The sequence below is a fragment of the Phyllostomus discolor genome, chromosome 13, assembly GCF_004126475.2.
Source record: "Phyllostomus discolor isolate MPI-MPIP mPhyDis1 chromosome 13, mPhyDis1.pri.v3, whole genome shotgun sequence".
In the NCBI taxonomy this organism is placed as follows: domain Eukaryota; kingdom Metazoa; phylum Chordata; class Mammalia; order Chiroptera; family Phyllostomidae; genus Phyllostomus; species Phyllostomus discolor.
The window spans coordinates 71,702,533-71,720,958 of record NC_040915.2 but is presented as its reverse complement, the minus strand read 5'-3'; the positions used below and the strand labels follow the sequence as shown (position 1 = coordinate 71,720,958).

At 41.3% G+C, this 18,426-nt stretch overlaps 1 protein-coding gene across 5 annotated transcripts in view; it reads right to left on the bottom strand.

Moving 5' to 3' along the window:
- JHY (junctional cadherin complex regulator) overlaps positions 1-18,426 on the bottom strand; it is a 94,494-nt gene that overhangs the window by 35,816 nt on the left and 40,252 nt on the right. For 2 of the 5 annotated variants that reach the window (XM_036013703.1, XM_036013704.1), the window contains exon 4: positions 11,771-11,884. The exons of the other annotated variants lie outside the window; for them this stretch is intronic. In XM_036013703.1, the coding sequence (XP_035869596.1) occupies positions 11,771-11,884 (114 nt within the window). The remainder of the gene's footprint in view (positions 1-11,770; positions 11,885-18,426) is intronic. 5 annotated transcript variants of the gene reach the window in all.

Below are 18,426 nucleotides of genomic sequence, written 5' to 3'. Positions count from 1 at the left end.
CATAGGGAGTCCCAATGCATCGCAATTGAATAATTGACTTGTCCTGGGACACGCAATAAGGACTGGCCATCCAGTGATCCAAGTCCTCACAGTTGTATTAGACAGCCCGAGAGACACCAAGGCACACTAGAAGGTTTGAGAGACTCAGAAGGTAAAAGTCTTGGAAGTCAACCCACAAGCAGCACACTATAACCCACAACATAATATTTCTAGAAGCTTATTCAAATTCCACTGAATTCAAAAGGAAATTGAATTCAAATGTGAAACTCTGTCTCCAGGCTGACAAGCCCCAAATGGGCAGCCACCTACTAGTATTCCTGGAGGACTCGTGTCCAACCCACACAGAGCTCTCATTCATCAGTATTTACAGAAATGGAAAGATTTAACTAAAACTGATCTCAGCTTAAGATGGCTAAAATGGGGAACTTCTGATCTATTCCAATTGACTTTTCTGCATGCACAACTGCAAAAGGCCAGCTCTAGTTAAATGAAATGAATGGGAGGCTTACTTTGTTTGAAAATTAGGTGCCTCAAGACAAGGCACAGATAAACTCTCTTCCCTCCAGTAAGTTAATTTGAAAGTTTTAGAGACTGTCTCAATTGAAAAGGGCTTCCAAAGCTACTCAGTGCCAACCACCTACTTCCATCCTATCCAACTTTTTCCAGTGACTTTTCCTCCCCCTTTTCCAACCACTCCACTGTATCCTCTGCTCTCTGAGCTCCCTGCGTGGACTGACTCCCCTTCCTCCTGCCTTTTCCCTTTCTTCTTTCCCTTCTCTGATGCCCTCACCTTCACCGACTAAAAAAGAAACTAAAAAATAACCCAACCAGGACAAACTAGAAAGACCAGAAATTCTGGTGGCTCCCTTTAGGGAAAAGCCAGTCTCAGAAAGAGGAGTACCAGCAATTATTTACACTGCTTTGATTAGGACAGAATTAAGAAATCTAACCAAAGATGTTCCTGATCCCCTCCAAGGCTCCATCAGACTTGCTAAGAGACTTAACTATTAGACTCCACAATCCTGGCTTTTCAGATTGGTCCCAAATGATACACCTATTCATTTCTGAGAGTAAAGCAACACAATAGTTAAATAAGGCTTTTGTGGGTGGGAACCTGTAGGTTTTTTAAGACAAAGAGAAATAGACCAGGATGCATGCAGGGAATTAGCCAATTGGTTTCACCAAGTCATTTCTGAGATTTCCCCCCCAAAAAAGACAGGGGGAGAAATTTCCCCCTAAAATCCAGCCGTGTAGGTAAAGACCCAATGAAACCATACTTGATTTCTTTGAACACTTTAAGAAAACTTTCAAACAACATTCAGAACTGACTCCACTTTTAATAATCACCAAAATTATCCATTTCTCAAGTTGCCATGTTTGGGGAGGATTAGATGAAGAGTTTGTTATTCAGATTAAACAGCATAAATTAAACTGAGCTACTTGAACGATGAAACTAATAAGTTAGGAGTTCTGGCTGATCAGTTATCTAAAACTGTTCAAAAGAAGGAAAAGGATAAAGTTACTAATCATGAATTTACAGCTCTAACAATTAAGCAATCAGGTCAGACCTTCCCAAAGGACTTTCAACAAGGGGACAGAGAGTCTGTTTTTACTGTAACAAGCCAGGTATCTTCGGAAAGACTACAGAAAACTGAAATGGCTTTTAGAAAAAGAAAAGAAACAGAAGCAAGCATAGGGCTACTCCAAAAATTACGAGAGTACTTCCCCTTCTCCCTACTGATACTTTAGGGGAGGCTGAAATTATCATAAAGGAGAAATTTATCAAGGCTCTTAAACATACCAGGACTACTGTATCTGTTGCTCACTCTACCCAATGAAATTGCCCTCTCCCTCAGAGTGAAACTTCTAGACAAGTTGTAGGGATAGCTAACCAATCAGTGTCTGTTTTTAATTCAGAACCTGTTGCTTTTCAGCTTAGGGATGGTAGTGGCAACACATAGTTTTTTACTAGTCAAATCTGCTCCATTTCACCTGATAGGACAGGGCTTTCTTGCAAATCATGACACCCACATAGCCTTTTCTCAAAAGGGCAAATGTAGTCCTGACCAGATGTGTCAGTTGGTTGGAGTGTCATCTCATACACCAAGAGGTTGTAGGTTCAATTCCTGGTCAGTGAAAAAAAAGGGGGGTGCAATGTATTTAGAAGTAAATGAAATCAGGCATCGAATCAATTGAGAAAATAATGATTTTAAAGAAGGCTCAAAAAGAGGAAACTAATTTTGAAGCTGAACATTTAAGTTAGCTACTCATGTCAAAATAACTATTAACAATACTTTGTCTCCACTGGTATTTGTCAATACTCTTTGAGACCCAATGCACTGGCCACAATAAGCCCATTATAAAAAATTTATAAAAGAATACTCAAATAGAGAGCTTATAACTCATGCACAAGTTCCTGTAATACTCCTTCCAGTAAAGATATGCAATGAGAAAGGCTAAGAATTTGCACAAGATCTTAGAGCTACAATGAAATTGTTATTTCCAGACATCCTGTGGTCCCAAACCCACATACACTATTATCTACCTTTCCTGTGGATTACAGTATTTTTCAGGAACAGGTTTAGGTAGTGCCTTTTCAGCATTTTGGTAGCAAAGGACGGGCAACATCTTTTTGCCTTCACTTGGAAAGGTTCTCTCAGTTCACTGGGACAGTAATGTCCCAGGGATGTACAGAGAGTCCCACATATTTCTCTCAAAAACTAAAGGTTGATTTAAATGATACTGAATTTCCTAGAGATTCCACCCTGATTCAGTATGGGGATGATTTACTTTTACACTCCAGGATATCATTAGACTTTCAAGAGGACACAATTTCTTCATTATAACATCTAGCCATAAAGGGACATAATGTCTTGAAAGATAAGACTTTCTTTTTGTTTACCCCAAGTAAAATACCTTTGCCACCTTCTAATTAGCTACTAATTAACTCTAAAAGACTCATAAGAATTCTAGCCTCTCCTCTTCCAATACCTAAGAAATAGCTTAGGGGATTTCTAGAGCTGACTGGATACTGTTGAAGCTGGGTCTCAAATTTTTCATTAGTACCTCAACCTCTATCTGGATTATTAAAATCAGATCAGCCTGATCCAATCCAATGGACTCACCAAGGGAAATGAGATATAGAAGCTCTAAAGAAGAATGATCTAAAGCTCCTACTTTGGGAGACTCAGTGCATAAACATCCTTTCTTCCTTTTTATACACAAAAATAAAGGACATGCTTTAGGAGTTTTTAACTCAGAAACATGGAGATCACGATAGACCTACAGGAATTGGAGCTCCTTCCTTGTATGCGGCCTGTTGCTGCTCAGCCACGTCCCGGGCTGTCCTCAAACCGTTCATTATCCTCACTGTGTTGAACCTTTACTGAACTCCTGTCACACTCATGGCTTCCCTGTCAGCCGACTGGCTTCCTATGAAGTACTGCTTTCCTCATCTAATATCACTTTTCTCGATGTAACTGTCGTAACCCAGTAACTTTACTACTTTCTTTACGGAAGGAAGAAGCCTCAAATTATACTTTTAGGAATGATTTACAGGGAACTGCTATTGATAATGCTGACTTAACTTAGGTGCAGATGGATCTTATCTAAAAGATGAACAGGGGCATTACCAAGCTGGATATGCAGCAACTTCCCTGGTGGACATAACTGAAAGTCCTCATCTACCTGAAATAAGATCTGCTCCAGAAGCTGAATTAATGGCTCTAAGCCAAACTTGTTGGTTGGTCAAAGATCAAATAGCCACTATATATTTTTTTGCCTGCCTTTTAAAAATCAAATTATTGCAGTGCTATGAGTCAATAATATAAGTTTCAAGTGTACAATTCTGTACGGCATATGTGAGTCACCACCCAAAGTCTAGTCTCTTTACATCACCATATATTTGACCTTTTCACCCTCTTCATCCTTCCCCCACTCCCTTTCCCCTCTGATAACCTTCATACTGTTGTCTGTGTCTATGAGTTTATTTCTTCATTTGTTGCTTTCTGTTCATATCCCACATATGAGTGAAATCATATGGTTCTTGTCCTTTTAAATTTGACAAATTTTTCTAAAAACAGATGATATCTATACTGATAGTCGCAATGCCTTCGGTGTAGTTCATGGAATGTTATGGACATCTGCCCTGTCTGTGACACTTACTTCCACCTATACTGAATGTCAAAAACTCCTTGACAAGGAGAAGCCACTAACAACTGAAGACCTGTACCCAAGAAACTGGACCAGGTCTGCGTCACCCCAGCCTTTACAGAGACTAACTTCAAGTTCTTGCCTTCATCCCTTGCTGATCTTGATTTATACTATAGGAAGGTTGGCAAAGATGGTAACAAACCCAACTGGCTCCCTTTTCCTTGTCTCTTTTTCATTACTCTAATGCCTAAAAAGGTTTTAGGTAAAACTTTAAGAAAGGAAATCAGAGTGATTGTTGGATATGTCATCAAATTCCTAAGTCAGTAGGAAACCAATCCTTACCATTAGTTGCACCTGTTACCAACTTTGGAACTATGTGCAATGCCACTGTCTTCCCAACCCATGTCCAACTTCACCTTTCAGGTAGAATCTATTCAAGAATGAGGAACATCCGTCCCTTGCTTTTCACTATCCCCTGTCATCTCCAAACTTGAATTTAACTCTGCTCCCTCCCTGATTCCTTTCTTACTTGATCTTTAAATGTCTACATGACAAAATTGGAAAGAAAAATATAACCAAATTATGTAAACTCATTCCTTCCAACCAATATCAACTCAATGGATTTTAGAAAACATGTATAATAAATGGTTTCACCTTTATTGAAAGGGATTCTCTCAATAATAACTGAATGGTCCATAGACAAAGATACTCAAGTTGGGGAGGTAGTTCATGCTCCACCCAAGTTTACTTTTATTCATGGCATTGGAGAAGATCCTTCTATTAAAGGATGGGTACATTGATGTTTAGACAGTTGGCAAATGGAAGGACTCTATTTTGGGGGGGCAATTCATCACTCCTTTATCTATTCATAAGGATCCCCCAGCATTCCATAGGACAAATTATTTTAACAAAGAGCTGTTTCAACAGAAGCAAAAACAGATCATAAGGCCTTAAAAGGAAATGCTGATTGGTTATCATGACAGCTTTGGATAAAGTATACTTGGCATGCTAATCCCAAGAGCCAGAATATATATCAGTAGGGATATGATTAAAAATTTACCTGCTGCCATCAGAAAATTGCTAAAGAGATGGCTAAGACTGAACAACAAAAGTCTCTAAATTCTCTTGCTTGGGTTGTCCTTGACAATCACATAGCCCTTGACTTCTTGCTGGCCAAACAAGGTGGAGTTTGTGCTGTTGCTCATGTCACCTATTCCACTTACATAAACACCTCAGGGGGAATAGAGACTTAATTAGAAAAGGTCACTCAACAAGCTAAATGACACCTGAAAAAAGAAAGGATGACCCACTACATGACTTGTTTAGCTGGCTACTTTCAGGATTAAGAACATTGTTTTGATTTCTGTTAGAGTTTTATGGTATTGGTAGGTTTGCTGATCCTTTTTGTAGTATTCAGATTCAAAGTCTATTGTCTTTCCCCCTGCTTGAAATCAGGTGCTCCTACTAAAATTATGGTGATGCAAAGAATAGAAATGATCTATCAAGCACTATGTCCTTTTAATTAGGAACGATTTGAACTCTTTTTCTGCTATTCCATAAATTGCTTGTGTATCCTTTTGGATCAAGAAGATATAGACTAACAAGACTCAGAAGTCTGACTACCTTTTGACAATTACACTTGATTTATTAATTAATGCATGCACCTTACTCAATAAGGCCTGGTATCCCTGTTAATACAAATGGAATCTGAAATGGCTGTAAGACAATGGCCAATTGTAATGGGTGTAAAGACCAACCTACAAGACTCTTAGGGTCTCTCTGAGCTTTAGAAAATTTTAGATGGAAAGACAAACACCATATGACCTCACCTATGTGTGGAACCTAATCAACAAAACAAACAAGCAAAATATAACCAGAGACATCGAAATTAAGAACAAACTGACAGTAACCAGAGGGGCGGTGGGAGAGGAGGAGGGGATGGGGGAAAAGGGGGAAGGGTTTTCAGGGTCAAGTATAAAGGTCATGTGGACAAAACCAAAGGGAAGTAGGATCAAAGGCGGGAAGTGGGGATACCTGGGGTAGGGGGGACTGGTGGGGGGGGCGAATGGAGACAACTGTACTTGAACAACAATAACAAAACGTGGTGGGGGAGAAAGAACATGGAACTTATAATACTGTATCAGGCATCTAGCTAAATCCTAAACTAAAATTTTCAATAATTCAACTGGCTGGTAAAAAAAAACTATTCTTTTTTAAAAAATATATTTTGGGGTGGGGGGAATGGGGGGGAAGAGGGGAGGGTTGGGTGGGTGGGCTGGAATGGGAGTAAGTGGGAGAAAACTGTACTTGAACAATAATTAAAATAAAATTTAAAAATATATATTTTTTATTGATTATGCTATTACAGTTATCCCATTTTCCCCCTTCACTCCCCTCCACCCTGCCCACCCCCTCCCACCCACTTGCCCCCTTTAGTTCATGTCTATGTGTCATAAGTTCTTTAGCTTCTACATTTCCCATACTATTCTTGCCCTCCCCCTGTCTATTTTCTACCTATTGTCTGTGCTACTTATTCTCTATTATCTTTTTCCCCTCTCTCCTCCTCCCACTTCCCTGTTGCTAACCCTCCATGTGATCTCCATTTCTGTGGTTCTGTTTCTGTTCTATTTGTTTGCTTAGTTTGCTTTTGTCTTAGGTATGGTTGTTACTAACTGTGAGTTTGATGTCTTTTTTACTGTTCATATTTTTTATCTTCTTTTTCTTAGGTAAGTCCCTTTAACATTTCATAAAATAAGGGCTTGGTGATGATGAACTCCTTTAACTTGACCTTATCTGAGAAGCACTTTATCTGCCCTTCCATTCTAAATGAAAGCTTAGCTGGATAGAGCAATCTTGGATATAGGTCCCTGCCTTTCATGACTTCGAATACTTCTTTTCAGCTCCTTCTTGCCTGTAAGGTCTCTTTTGAGAAATCAGCTGACAGTCTGATGGGAACTCCTTTGGAGGTAACTGTCCCCTTATCTCTTGCTGCTTCTAGAATTCTCTCCTTCATTTTTACCTTGGGTAATGTAATTATGATGTGTCTTGGTGTGTTCCTCCTTGGGTCCAACCTCTTTGGGACTCTCTGAGCTTCCTGGACTTCCTGGAAGTCTATTTCCTTTGCCAGAATGGGGAAGTTCTCCTTTATTATTTGTTCAAATCACTTTTCACTTGTTGTTTTTCCTCTTCCCCTTCTGGTACCCCTATAATTTGGATGTTGGAACATTTAAAGATGTCCTGGAGGTCCCTAAGCCTCTCCTCATTTTTTTGAATTCTTGTTTCTTCATTCTTTTCTGTTTGGTTGTTCCTTTCTTCCTTCTGGTCCCTTCCATTGATTTGAAACCCAGTTTTCTTTCCATCACTATTGGTTCCCTGTGCATTTTCCTTCATTTCTCTTATGGTAGCCTGCATTTGTTCATCTAATTTATGACCAAAGTCAACCAATTCTGTGAGCATTCTGATCACCAGTGCTTTGAACTGTGCATCTGATAGGTTGGCTATCTCTCGGTTGCTTAAAAAACTGGCTCTAGGGTTTTAACTCTGTTTGAGCTATCTTTTTTATTTTTTTCCTTTGGTCTGCTTGTGCCTGTTAAGTATGAGGGGCGGGACCTTAGGTGTTCACGAGGGCGGGGCAACCCAGTCACTGGGCTGTGATGTTGTATGTGGGGGTGGGGTCCCAGGGGGACAATGGCACCCGCTCCGCTCTCTCTAGGACTTCAGTCCCTTTTGCCGCTTCCCACAAGCAAATTGGGCCCCTCTGGTGCTGGCTCCCAGGCAGGTGGGTTTGTGTACTCTCTCAACTCTGTGGGTTTCTCCAAGGAGCCTCCTGTGAGGCTGAGAGAATCTCCCGGACTCAACCCCCACCGGTGTTTTCAGCCGGTGCCTTTAGGCTTTGTTTCCTGGTGCTGGGTCCCTGGGTTTCGTAGTCTGTGTTGCTGCCCATTTTCGCTTAGTTTGTCTGCACATGAATGTGTGGCTGTGGACAGCCAGCTGCCTTGCGTGCCTCACTGGGTCTGCTCGTTGCCTCCCATGCCCAGGGTCTGCCACCTGACCGTCAGCTGTCCCTGCCCGTCTGGGGTCCGACAACTGCCGTCTGCACCCTGTGCGCCCACATCTGCCAGCCACCACTTTTTCCTGCCGGGACCCGGGACACCTCAACCCCTCTCCGTAGGCCTCCGACTCCACCCCTCCTTACTGTTCTGGATGTATGGTAGTCAGACTTCCATTTGGTTCATTTCTCTCTGTTCTGGTTGTTTTTTGTTTGTAATTTTTTGGTTGCTTGAGGAAGCATAGTGCGACTACGTATGCCTCCATTTTGGCCGGAAGTCCAAAAAAACTATTCTTAATAACACTTTTTAGTGGGAAGCAGATGGGCCATATTAAAGAAGATTGCAGTACCTGGGAGCTCATCTTACTGTCAGATTATGAAAATCAAAGAGGTAAAATGGTCATGCCCTCAAACTATGTTAAATTCTGAGTTCACCCAAACCTGTCCTGTTGCATCTATCCCGACAAGTAACAATGTATGGTATGTGGGGAAGGGCCATTTTTGTTGGGAAAGACTAGAAAATTCCTCTGTTATTCTAAGTCATTTCTATTGTAATTACACTAAATTTACATTAAATGCTACAGGAATATGGTATAATACAGAGATTACAGGTAAAGAACTTTATCTCAGGCTAACAAAACATAAGAATATTAATACTGAAAATCAAATGTACTGGGAAATTGAACTCAATTCTCTCCATGGAGTTATTTCCATGGAAACTGGCCAGGAGAAAAATTAGAAATTTAGGTCATGAAATAGCTAAAAGTCTTCATTCATTGGGCCAAACCTCTCATAAAGTACAGATGGCAATATATGAAGGAGGAAAACACATTGTTATTTTGGTAAAAACCATGACAACACCTGTAAAGCATCCTTTGACTGGCTGGGACGTTTACCTCCCTCAAGCTCATCCTTACCTAAAGCAGATTATGTTTTTATTGTATGTTATTGGACTACGTTATTATTCCTCTTCCTGTTAGGTAAATGTTACATTAGACACAGAAGGATGAGGGGTAAAGTAAACAAGAAAACTCAGGTCATGGAGCTCATGGGTTAGAAACAATCCAGAATGTTTGTCATAATGAAGGCCCACAGGACCGACTGCCTCCCATCTACCTGCCCTTTCTTCTTTTGGGAAAATTAGGCCTTAATTCACATCCCATGGTTATAGTCTTGTCCCATCCCCAACTCCTCATGTTTCAACAAGAGAACGCAGACACTAAGACTTCCTCGGAATGAGCCTCCCTAGCACCATGGGACTACATTATCCCCAAATGGTTGGTCAATAAAGGCATTGTTCCAACTGATTTATAACCAAAAGGGGAAACTGTAAATGACAAGATGGCTTACCTGGCAGGCAGAACAAGCACAACACCTGAAGGTGACCATGCAGGATGTTCTGCTCATAAAAATTCCTAACTGAGCTGCTTATAATGAGAACTCACATCCTAGGCCTGTGTGGTAGAGTAATCGTTACCTGGAGTGAGCCCTGTGCATCTAGGATAGCATGCTTAATGTCAGAATGATCTCTTCTCCAGACCTTCAGAGATAAACAGCCCGTACCAGGGGGACATGACCCCAACATTCCTCACTGTTATCTCTGTTTGTCTTTTCACTTTTTATTGAATTTATTGGAGTGATACTGGTTAATAAAATTACATAGTTTTCAGGTATACAGTTCTATATACATCATTGTATGTTATATTTTGTGTTCACCAACCCACATCATTTACTTACTTCTTTACCCACTTTACCCACTTCTATGTCCCCCTACCCCTTTTCCCTCTGGTAATCACCATACTATGGTCTGTGTCTATGAGTTTTGCTTTTTTTTTTTTTTTTTGCTTAATCCCTTTAACATTTTCACCTAGCCCGCAGCCCTCTCCCCTCTGACAGCTGTCAGTCTATTCTCTATATCTATGAGTATGTTCCTATATTGTTTATTAGTTTATTTAGTTTGTTAGACTCCATGTATAAATGAAATTATATAGTATTTGTCTTTTTCTGACTGGCTTATTGCACTTAGCGTAATTCTCTGCAGGTTCATCCATGCTGTTGCAAAACATAAGATTTCCTTTTTTACTGCCACTGTGTAAATGTACCACAGCTTTTTTAATCCACTCATCTACTGATGGACACCTGGGCTGCTTCCATATCTTGGCCATTGTAAATAACACTGTAATGAACATAGGAGTACATATATTCTTTCAAATCAGTGTTTTGGCTTTCTTTGGATATACTTGTACACATAATGGATTGGCCATAAAAAGAATGCAATTTTGCCATCTGCAACAGTATGAATGGATCGAGAGGGTATTGTGCTAAGTTAAATAAGTCAAAGACAAATATATGATTTCACTTATATTTGGAATCTAAAAACCAAAATAAGTGAACAAGAAAAACAGAAATAATGTCAATGACAGAGAACATTCTGATGGTTGCCAGATGGCAAGGGGTGTGAGGGATGAGTGGAAAAGGTGAAGGGATTGAGAAGTACAGATTGAAAGTTACAGAATAGTCATGAGAATGTAAGTAGGGCTCAGGGAATACAGTCAATAATATTATAATAACTATGTAGGTGTCAGGTGGATGCCAGACTTATTGGAGTGATCACTTCATAAGTTATATACATTTCCAGTGACCATGCTGTACACTTGAAACTAATACAATATTAGATGTCAACTGTAATTTAAAATACAAGTTATATTAAAAATAAAAATAAGACTGGTCTGGAGGCCACTGCCCCAGGAAGGATGGTTGGGGCAGTCCCTCTTATCTAATTCCTCTGAAACCGGACCACAACTTATTGTTGTTATTACTACTGCCACTGCTGCACGTAGTTTGACGGTCCAGGTCAAAGCCTGGGTGACTGTAAAGGGATCGTTCCTTCCTAAGCAGGGATGGCACCCGGTCCACGCACGGCTGCTCCACACAACCACAGACACCGCTCCAGAAGGCAGCTATAGCTGCTTTTCCTGATTCCTCAAGAAAAAGTCAGTGGGGCATTTTCATAAAATTCTTCCCACAAACAAAATATAGTTTCAAGGTAGTAAACCCACGGGCAGAAAAGGATGTCATTATGCTCTGTGAAAGGATGTCATTACATCACTGTATGCTCAGTGAGCAGGCCTTCCCTTTCCACAGAGAGGCTGCAGTGAGGCTCTGGTCTCATGTTGAGGGTCGGGGTCCCCCTCTCCCAGGGGTGCAACAGAACCGCCAATTCCCAGAGGAAACAGGCTAGGAGGGGCACAGAACTGGACAATTTTTTGGAACTGCATTTTTTCCCCTTCCATTTTCTCCATGCCTTTCTTCTCAAAGGGGTTATAACTTCAAATGTTGGAGAGTGAAATGACTCTTCCTTTAGGAAGTAGAACCTTTGGGAAAATGGGTCAGGTTGGCTGGCTGAGCAAGCCATGGCCCATCTGGGCAGAAGCCAGTCTTACCCTGGGAGGAGGGGACTATTCTCAGGCATAAAAATGAACCCTTAAGTGATAAGAAGTGAGTCACAAACATGGCTTATATTCAGCAGTAACCCTTGAAACACATTTAAAATTCAATCCTGCAAGTAACCTTTAGCTGCTGGGCTCTTTGGTGCCAGTTATTTTCAGGATCAAAGGCAACTCTTCCCCTCTCATGGGAGTGCTGAGTGGACATCTGGCCCATTCCTCTGGTTGGGGAGGACATCTGGGGGGTGAAACACATAGCGGGTTCACTGGATTTGGTTCGGCCTTAGAGACATGGCCTTAGAGCCACGGCCTCCTGTCTCTAGCAAGGACTGTTTTACTTGCTGTTCATTTCAAGGGTTAATGTTAGTCCTCAGGGACCTACGTTGTTACCAAGAGAGATGGGAATAAACAATGTTTTCTCTTTCAAGCATGATCTTAGAATCAGTGTTTTGAGGTCACACTAATGACTGTAAACGCTCTGCGTACTCAGGGAACCCAGTTTTACAGGAGTTACGTAAACCAGATTCTGCGACTAATGTTTGCGTATGCCAGACAAAAGAATATAATGAAGTAACACTGCACTGCAAGATAATGACACCAAGAACAATAGAAATAACAACAGTATTGAATATACCTTGAATGTTCATAGTGTCAGTAGCTGTCCCAAGTACTTGGCATATATCAGTTAATCCTCAAACAAGCTTATCAGGTATATGCTATTATAATACCCTTTTGGAAATGAGAAAACTGAGGGACAGAGAGGTTAAGTAACCTGCTCAGAGTCCACAGCCAGTAAACAGTGGAGCCAGGCAGTATATGCAACTCCAGAGCCTGTACATTTGATAGTTTTGATAAACTCACTCGCTTATTAGGAATATCATCTTTGATTGGCAGAATTTCTCATTTGGCACTCTGAATTTGAATGATGTAGGTCATCAGTGGTTGTAAACTGTAGTAAGATATTAGAATAAGCCAGGATGCTTTTCAAAACTATCAATGCTCTCCCTCCCCAGGCCAATTGAATTAGAAATTCTGTGGGTGGCCCAAAATATTAAGATATTTAACCCTCCCACCTCTAGGTTTGGGAACCACTAATAAAGGCAGCTACATCATATTTAGGTCCCAAAACTATTCATGGGACTTAGGTCCTTCATTATCTCTATCCATTAGCTATCCGTTTTAAATTAAAAAAAATGGATTTCTCTGTCCTATGTGGAATTACAGCAGGTGACATTTCAGGAAAATCAAGTGACAGTTATATAATCATAATATTGGAAGGGACTCTGGAGGTGATCCAGCACAGCCTCTGATACTTCTACACCATCCCTGGTATAAGTTCATCCACTTGCTGCCCAAACACGGGCCCCCTCTCCTGGCCAAAGCTCTCTGTGTGTCTGTGTGAGCATAAGCTTAAGGATCTTCTGTGAATGAAGAAGGTGCTTGCGTGTATTCCCTTTCTGTGGGAGACCTGGTCCTTTCAAGCATCCCTTGGAGTAAAATGTTAAATTTCTCAATCTCTGTTTCATGAATGGTGAACATGCAATTCCATCACGGAGCCACCTAAATGCTATAAAGCTCTTCCTTACAAGAGCAGAAATATGTCTTCCTTCCCTTTCTATCCCTCTGTCCTCGGAAATAACATGGAATAAGCCAATCTCTCTTTCAGAAAACAGCTGAAACTATGAAAAGCTGACTACGGCGTCTTTCCTAAGCCTGCTTTTATTTGGAGGATCAGCCACGAGACTTCTGTGCCCTTCGTCCTGGGATGGGTCATTCAGGGGGTGCTCCTTTGGGCACTATGATCCATCTTCCCGCTTCTAATGTGACCCTGTAAATGCTAATGTGATTGACTTCAAAATTTAGATTCAGCACTTTATACTTGTTTTGTTAAATTTCCCCAGGAGGCTGAGTAGCGTGAGACCCTTGGGAGAGCGTGGGACTGAGACTCTGCATGTTCCTGTTTGAGTTCTCCATCTGCTGCTTCCTTTTTCTTCATGCTACACAGACTAGCATTCAATATGGAAAGAAGCAATGATATTTATTAAATATTAAGTAATAAGTAAGCAGTTGACAATGGAGATAACCTCATTCCTTACAACTCAATGTAACTTCTCTGGCACAACAAAGACAACATCTTGTTTCCTTTATCTTGAATGTAACCTTCTCTACCTGAATGTCTACTTATCACAATCACTGTGTGTGTGCAAACAGATGGCGTGCAAGTTTGGATACTTAAAGGCTAATCTGAAAATCGGAAAAAGTGACAATAGAACTTTTTCACTTGAATTTTGCTTGAATTTTCACTGCTACTACCAGAACTATTTGATGATAGCATTTTTCTGATTACAAATGGAAGTAATCAACAGGTTTTGAATGATTACCTACTCTGCAAGTGGGAAACTTCACAGCACCATGAAATAGTTGAACTCATGCTGAAATGGAGAGTTTAGAACTATAAATGCTATTGCTCAAGGTCAGGAACCATTTCTAATGTTTCCATCTCTTGGTCCCTATCGCAGTACCAGCTCAAGAAACATTAGATGACTATAAAATGTATTAGGTGCCCTGAACAGTGTGGACTGGGCTTCATCCTGCAAAGCGAACGGTTACTGGTTTGCTTCCCAGTCAGGGCATATGTGTGGGTTGGGGGTTCAGTCCCAGACCGGGTGCATTCAAAAGCAACCGACTGATGTTTCCCTCCCTCTCTTTCTCTGGCCTTCCCTTATCTCTAAAAATATATAAATAAATACAAAATAAATAAAAATTTTCTCCCATTAAAAAAAGTATTTGATTTTACAACTTTGTCATCATTATTACCTAGGTTTCAATCACTCATTGTCATGAAACACAGCTCACTTAAAAGAAAACACCAAGTAGTAGCTGGCCTCAGTGAGCCCCAGTCCCAGAACTAGCAGCCTAGACTCACAGTTTTGCTTCACCTGTGAATCTCCAAGCCCAGGACAAAAGGCAGCCTTCTCAGATTGCTTTATAACTCAGGCAGGGTGGCCCTGTGCAAAACACAGGGGAGGGGGCTGATTGTGGCCTGCACCAGCCAGGAAACCCCAGGGCCAGAGCACCCAGTGGATAGCTACAGACCACATCAGAGCACCACTACCCTGCCCCTGCACAGCTGATCATCCACAGAGGGTGGAGGTTGGTAGTCAGTGGTCACAGCCAATCCTTGCAGTTGACTGGCCTAGATAAATCCCTCCCATTGACCTGCCAACAGCAACCAAGGCTCAACTACAAGAGGAGGGTGTACTCAGTCTACTTGAAGGGTATACCTCGAATACCCAGCTTGGGTGATAGGGGAGGCTGTGCCACTGGACCCTACAGGACACTTACTACACTAGGCCTCACTACCAAGACATGGAGTCAAAGCAGCTCTACCTAATGCATAGAAACAAACACAGGGAGGCTGCCAAAATGAGGAGACAAAGAAACATGGCCCAAATGACAGGAAAGATAAAAACTTCAGAAAAAGAGCTAAATGAAATGGAGAAAGAGCTAAATGAAATGAATCTATCAGATGCAGAGTTCAATGCACTATTTATAAGGATGCTAAAGGAACTTAGTGAGGACCTTAACAGCATAAAAAGATCCAGTCAGAAACAAAGGGTACACAATTGAAATAAAGAACAATTTACAGGGAGTCAACTGTAGAGTGGATGAAGCTGATGATCAAATCAATGATCTGGACATAAGGAAGCAAAAGACAACCAATCAGAACAACAAGAAGAAGAAAGAATCCAAAAAAAAAAATAGTGTAATCAGCCTGTGGGACAACTTTAAGCAATCCAACATTCATTTCATAGGAGTGCCAGAAGGAGAAGGACCAAGAAATTGGAAATCTATTTGAAAAAATAATGAAAGAAAACTTCTTTAATTTGGCGAAGAAAATAGACATGCAAGTCCAGGAAGCACAGAGAGTCCCAAACAAGATGCACACAAAAAGCCCACCCCAAGTACATAATAATTAAAATGCCAAAGGTTAAAGATAAAGAGACTGGGGGGGCGGGGGCGGGTAACAGAGAATGGGTGAGAGGTGAGGGGATTAAGAAATGCAAATAGGCAGTTACAGAATAGCCATGGGGATGTAAAGTACAGTATAGGAAAGGGAGTAGCCAAAGCACTTACACACGTGACCCGTGGCCATGAACAAGGGTTGGGGGATTATCTGACGAAGTGGGATGGGGGTGCTGGGGGCAGGAGGACAAAGGGGGAAAAGTCAGGACAACTGTAATAGCATAAACAATAAAATATAATTTAAAAAAAGAAAAGAAAAATCAACTCTGTCCTGGGTGAGAATTGAAAGCTGAGAGTATAAACAAATCTAAATAGGCTGCCTAAGGAGACAAGGAAACAATCCTCTCCCAAACCTCAAACCTGAGATGTCTTGGACGAGCTGTTATCAGGAGCCTGATAACAGGAGAAAAGTCGGGTTTATTCCTAGATCTGCACTGGGCAGTTTATCCCCTGGCGGTTGTCAAGAGGACTTGGTTTAGTTAATTCAATTTTTCACTGATGATATTGATTGACAATGATGGGATCTATTACATAGCTTTGGTAAAAAGTTTACAAATTAAAATGGCATTGTCTTACGCTTCCTTCCCCAGAGAATGTGGGAGGTATGGTGCTTCCATCCACAGGCTGTTTTGTTGGAACTCAGTGTCTGAGCCACCCCAGTGGGCGCCGCTGGGCAAGTAAAGCATGCTTCTACATTATCTCTTTGAAAGTGGAATGGGACACAACCTCTGCCAGCTATTTTTTTTTTTTTTTTTGTGAACCATTCTATTAATACCAATCAAATTGAGAAAATGATCAAATGAAATTGCATTTTGAGCATCATAAGCTGTGTAATGTCTATTCTGTTAAATTGGGGCCTATAATTGCTTCTCTACTGAAAAGATACAACAAAGACAGCAATCATGGCATGTCATTATCCCAGACTAGAAAACCGGCCTTTGCTGGGAGGACTTCAAAGGCTTGTGGTTCTCGAATTGCATTTGGCTGCTATTGTAGAAGCGCAGGCAATCTTGATTAGGTGTTTACACTGAGGGAAGGCACAGAGCAGGGAGCCTGAGTGCCTGGGTCTAGAGCCATTAAAAAATTGTACATTATGTTCCTTGCTTTGAAGTGAGGGTTTGTAGGTAGGAAAGCAACTCAGACTGAGCACAGCTGAGCTAGATTGGGCTGCTGCTGCTCCCTCAAAGAAACTCATCAGGTTCTTAGGGAATCAGCGCCACACAAAAAGTTGATGCTTTACCAAGCGCTCTATGTGAATTAGTGTCTCTGCATAGGCACACACTGAAATGTGTTTAAATAGCACATTGTAGTTATGGTCAGCCATCATTGCAGATTTTGTTCTTTTTTTCCTTGATGTTTTTTTTATCACTGACCTCATGTTCAGATGTTGTGAAGGGCCTCACATTAATTTACTACGTTCCTTATTATTCTCATTCCTTGATGATACTAACAACTAGTACATATCCAAATAAAAACAGGCCAGATTCTGATTTTTAAAATGTATTTCCTTACCACAATTCCAACACATCGGTTATTGAGTTTGTCTCCTTGAGGCATAATCACTGGTTCAGGGTGCATTTCTGTGTTAACTTGGTTAATGAGGGAGCTGCATTTTTCATTCCCAGCCCTGTTTCTAATACATTGTGCTGCGTTGGTTCATGCCCTCTAACGTCAGCACTGCTACCTCCTGTGTTTATAAACAGCCAGCAGAAGAGGCTGAGGCATGACTATACAAAGAGGGTAGCCCTGTAAGGCTCCAAGGCGGATATTTTGCACAGCTCTTTGAATTATTCAGCTATGTAGAGACGAGACACGTGAAAGAACTTGGTTCTGCTGTTGGCCACTTTCTCCACTCCTATAGGACATTTTATGATGTATTTAGCAGACATGTGCTCAACAAAAATGAGACGACAGGGAAACCTTTGGACGTGTTATTTTACATTCATTTTCCATATACAATGAGTTTTACAACCCTAAAACTGATTATGCCAGTCACCTTCTTAAAGACACTTCAGTGCTTTCCACTGCCCCAATCTTGAAAAATTTATAAGCTCCTCTACCCCAAATTTATAAGAGCATGCATCCCCTGCTCTTCAGCCTAAATTCCTTCCTCCCTTCATTTTGTACCGTTGGTCCCACTGGCGGGCCACGTGTGCTGTTATCTCTCATCTCTGCTGTGCCTGGTCCATTCTTTGCCCGGAAACTTCTCACAGCACTTACTCTGACCAATCCTGTTCACTGTTCCAGGTCTGGCTGAAATAAAACTTCCTCCAGGAAGCCTTCCCAGATACCCTAGGGGTTAAAATAGATGCACCTGAGTACATGTCCTTAGTACTTTGTACTTTCCCTTTGGCAGCAAATATCAGCCTAGTAGTTATGTTCGTCTTCCTTCTGGACTTTACGTCCCAGAAGCAGCAGAAGAATGGATCTGTGCAGGGCTGTGTGCTGTGCTGCTCCAGTCCCGCTCCTCAAACAAGCTGCACGCAGCTTACGCATGCCTGGCCCACACATGCTTGATAAATATCACTGAGTGAAAAAAAATCAGTGTGCATTCATTGCTCATTGAACTCTCCATTTACATCAGAATACATATATGAGGGAGGACTCCCCAAAAAGCGGAATTATCTTCTGGAGGGTGGTCCTCTTGTCGTACAGGCATCCCTTGCTAGGTGAGTATCTTGGAACCAATCTATATGTAGCTAAGGTTGTTGAGAGGCTGCATCTGGCTTCAGTGAATTTTTTTTGAAGACTCTT